This window comes from Glycine soja, chromosome 6 (genome assembly GCF_004193775.1).
Source record: "Glycine soja cultivar W05 chromosome 6, ASM419377v2, whole genome shotgun sequence".
In the NCBI taxonomy this organism is placed as follows: domain Eukaryota; kingdom Viridiplantae; phylum Streptophyta; class Magnoliopsida; order Fabales; family Fabaceae; genus Glycine; species Glycine soja.
Window position 1 is genome coordinate 40,282,379 of NC_041007.1, and position 4,652 is coordinate 40,287,030.

At 38.3% G+C, this 4,652-nt stretch overlaps 1 protein-coding gene across 1 annotated transcript; it reads left to right on the forward strand.

Moving 5' to 3' along the window:
- The first annotated feature begins 2,307 nt into the window (after positions 1 to 2,307).
- LOC114416241 lies at positions 2,308 to 3,051 on the forward strand. Its single transcript, XM_028381111.1, has one exon. The coding sequence runs from the start codon at positions 2,308 to 2,310 to the stop codon at positions 3,049 to 3,051; it is 744 nt and encodes a 247-aa protein (XP_028236912.1).
- The last annotated feature ends 1,601 nt before the right edge of the window (positions 3,052 to 4,652 follow it).

The window sequence follows — 4,652 nt, forward strand, 5'->3', positions numbered from 1 at the left end:
TTGCTGGAATGGTGAAGGAGTTGCATTAATGCAGAAATTTCCACAGAATCATCAGTGTCAAGATTGCAGTTCTTCAGCACTTTAAAGAAAGATTCTCAGAGCAGAATCCTTGTAGACCAACCTTGGAAGGGATCCAGTTCTCTTCCCTTGATCAAAGGCAGAAGGAAAGCCTTGTTGATAGATTCACTGAGCTGGAAATCAAGTCTGCAGTTTGGGCTTGCGGGGGAGATAAAAGTCCTGGCCTGGATGGTTTGAATTTCAATTTCATCAAACAGTTTTGGGAAACTCTAAAACCTGATTTTATCATATTCTTTGATGAATTCTTCATTAATGGCAGATTCCCCAAAGGAAGTAATGCATCCTTCATAGCCCTCATCCCCAAAACCAATAGCCCCCAATCTCTTAATGACTATAGACCCATCTCTCTCATAGGGTGTGTCTACAAAATAATGTCCAAAGTCCTGGCTAATAGGCTGGCTCTTGTGCTGCCTCACTTAATTGATGAAAGGCAAATTGCTTTCCTCAAAGGCAGACATATCCTCCATGGTGTAATGATAGCTAATGAGGTCTTAGCTGAAGCTAAATTCAAAAATAACCCCTGCATGGTTTTCAAACTTGACTTTGAAAAAGCTTATGACTCAGTTTCTTGGGGATTCCTAAACTATATGATGATGAGGATGGGATTTTGTGAAAGATGGGGAAAATGGATCCATGGATGCCTTTCTAGTGCAACTATATCAATTTTGATCAATGGCAGCACTACTAGAGAATTTGTGCCTGAGAGGGGACTGAGGCAAGGAGATCCCCTTGCACCTTTCCTATTTAATATAGCAGCTGAGGGACTCACTGGTTTGATGAGGACAACTGTCTCCAAAAACCTTTTTAGCAGTTATAAAGTGGGGAGGCAAAAGGAGGAGATTAACATCTTGCAGTATGCAGATGATACACTGTTTTTTGGAACTGCAACTACAGCTAATGTTAGAGTCATGAAATCTATCCTCAGAATTTTCGAGTTGGTTTCAGGACTCAAGATTAACTATGCTAAAAGTCAATTTGGGTTCTTGGGTAAATCTTTGGACTAGTGCAGGGAAGTAGCTAGCTACCTTAATTGTGGCCAGCTGGAATTTCCTTTTTCTTACCTTGGAATTCCAGTAGGGTCCACCTCTAAAAGCTGGGATGTTTGGCAGCCTTTCATCAGCAAGTTTGAATCTAAGGTAGCCAAATGGAAGCAGAGATGTCTCTCTATGGGAGGCAGGATATTCCTAACATCCCTTCCTATCTACCTACTGTCATTCTTCAAAATTCCTAAAAAAGTGGTGCATAAGGTAGTATCTATTCCACACTTGGTGTTGGTTAAATGGAATGGAGACAGACTTCCATCTTCAGATTTTTGCAGTGCAAAAAAAAACAATCATGCAAGCATATTTGAAAACTTAAAATACGAATAACTCAAGTTAAAATCAATTCATTTTTTACAATTGTGAACAAATTAACTAAGGTACAGTAGGCAAATTTGTTTTCACTAATATTAGTAGGTCATCACCACTGCAGTAGAATTTAAGTTAAACTTAGATAAGTACCTTATGAAGAGGCCAGCTACCTTGTCACAGCTAACAAGTCAGAACTGAACAAATTTCTGCATGTATAATTCAACAAATTTGTTATCAAACTTGTGTGTGTGTCTTTGTATGATGTGTGTGTGTGTGTGTGTGTCATCAGTGTGTGTCTGTGTGTTTCTATCATACGTGTGTGTGTGTGTGTGTGTGTCATTAGGGTTTGTGTGTGTGTGTGTGTGTTTCATGACCAATTTTTCTTACTGGCAATTCAGTGGCAGTGTATTGCTTAGGCTTCCGTCGAAATGAAAGGAAAATCAACGAGTCTGACAGAACAACTTCAGTCTTCACTCTTCACTATTTGAACACAAATAAAAAAAATAAACTACTTCAAGGATAAATAAAAGGTTCAGAAGCAACAGACCTAGATTGTCTAAGCTATTTTATAATGGGCAGCTATAGTTACAATGATGATGAAATGAACTATAGAAAAAACAAGTATAAAATACAGAAGAATAAAAAACAATTAAGGGCAGAACTCAAAAGCTTTTAGCCATGCTGCTTGGAATTTAATCAATGAATCAATCATGTCACTGAAATTTGGAACATAAATGAACTTCTCCCTTACTATCATTCTCTTTCTCTATTTTTTCTCTCTCTCTAGCTGCCTTGGGCTGATGGTGGGGTACCGTTTAAAGAACGATTCTCAGAATTATACCAAATCTCTTCCCAAAGATTGCATTCTGTTGAAGACATGGGGTACTTTTCCAAGCATGGGTGGGAATGGAATTTCTCTTGGAGACGTAATCTATTTGATAGTGAGATGGGGGTAGCATCAACTTTCTTAGAGACTATTGCTGCTATCAGAATTTGTGGTACCCTGAAAGATACCTGGCTGTGGGGAGCTGAACCTAATGGCATCTTCTCTACTAAATCAGCCTACAATCTCATTAAAGCAGAGCAGCTTTTGGAAGATCAAGATTCGGGTTTTCACCAGCTTTGGGATCTTAAAGTCCCCCCTAAGGTTCTGTCTTTTGCTTGGAGGCTACTCTGGGATAGACTCCCTACTAAGGATAATCTTTCTAGGAGACAAATCCAGCTTGACAATGACCTATGCCCTCTATGTCAAACTCAACCCGAAACTGCATCCTATTTGTTCTTCACTTGCGATAAAGTGCTGCCACTGTGGTGGGAATTCTTCACTTGGGTTAAGGAAGGCACAATTCTACATAATAGTCCCATGGCTAATTTTCTTCACACCTCAACTACAACTGGAGGAAAGAATATTACTAGAAGAAGGAAGACTTGGTGGTTGGCTGCTACAAAGTCAATCTGGCAATCCAGAAATGACTTGGTGTTTCACAATCAGGCGTTTGATATTCATAAGTTGATAGATAATTCTATTTTCCTCACTTGGACTTGGCTCAAGGGGTGGGAAAAGAATTTCTGTGCTCCTTTTCACCACTGGTCCTCAGCAATGTCCTTAGTTTTTGTTTAAGTTTGCTTTGTAGGGAGGGGTTTGTGGGTTTCCTCACGAGGGGGTCATGTTTTTTGTATCCTTTCAGGAGTTTCTTCTCCTATGTTTCATGTAGTACCCCTGGTACTCTTATCTATTAATATATTTATTCTTGGCGGTTAAAAAAAAAAAAGGTCATGGATCAAAACAATGGACAAGGATTTTACTCTTCATTTTAACCAATGGTCCTCTAATCTTAAGGAAGGTTTTAGGAACTAGGAGGCGTTAACTCTTAAACTCTTAAACTGTTACAAGAACACAATAAGGGTAAGGGAAACTGTTAAACTCCAATAATAGGCGTTAACTCTTAAACAGTTACAAGAACACAATAAGGGTAAGGGAAACTGTTAAACTCCAATAATAGGCGTTAACTCTTAAACTGTTAGAAGAACACAATAAGGGTAAGGGAAACTTCACTAAGGAGAAGAAGCACAAAGTTGTCACGATGCTCGAGTTAAATATGAGAAACCCTAGCCATGTTTAGTTCACTAAGTGTGCGATACATGAATGCAATCAAATATTTATACAGGATTAGACCAAACATACCTACGTGAGGTGGCGAAGGAGAAGAAGCACAGACTTCTGATGATGCTCGAGTGCGACGAACACGATGCTCGACCTTAGACAAAATGATGGTCAGATGGAGAACATACAACTTCAAGGTAGATGGAGAACAAAGAGAGCAAGAAAGCTTAGATGGAGAAGAAGATAGAGAGAAGGACAAGACAACGCGAAGGAGACGAAACATACCTAGGTATGGTGGCGAAGGAGAAGAAGCAGAGACTTGTGACGATGCTCGAGTGCGACAAACACGATGCTTAGATGCACACAGGGACGGTTTCGCTAGACGGAGATTAGAAGAAGAAGATAGCGCGGAAGCTTAGATGGAGAAGAAGACACAGAGTGCCAGCTTCTTAGGACTCACCATATTTTTTAAAATATAACTTCAACATCAGTTTTTAAAAAAACCCGATGTTAACAAAATGATGTTAAGGTTAACATCGGTTTTCTGGAGAAAACCGATGTTAACATAACAAACGTTAACATCGGTTTTCTAAAAACCCGATGTTAATAAACATATGTTAACATCGGTTATTTAAAAACCGATGTTAATGAACTTCGTTAACATCGGTTTTTCACAAAACTGATGTTAACGTATACACGGTATTTACAATTATGTCACCGCGCATATGTTAACATCGGTTTTTTTAACAACCGATGTTAACACACCGATGTTGAATCCGCTTTTTGTAGTAGTGCAAACAAAATGAAAGATTTTATTTTACTTTATTTGAAGCCTTTAATTAATTTATTCATAAAAATACACATGAACTTTTTCAAAAATCAAGAGCGAAATAAACAACTTCTATATAAAGAATAGTTGTAAACTACACGACTTCTTGTTCGAGTAGCAAGATCTTGGTTTTTCTTGTTTCTTCTCTTCAATGATAAAGCATTCATATATACACAATCAACTAAATAAAATTGTGTTCCTCATGACACATCAACATTTAAACCAAGATAAACCATCAAAACAATTCAACGCATACACAAACAAAGAAAAACACAAGAAGGGTCGTATC

Coding starts and splice junctions, on each gene's coding strand:
- LOC114416241 (XM_028381111.1), top strand. CDS start 2,308: ATGGGGTACTTTTCCAAGCATGGGTGGGAATGGAATTTCTCTTGGAGA.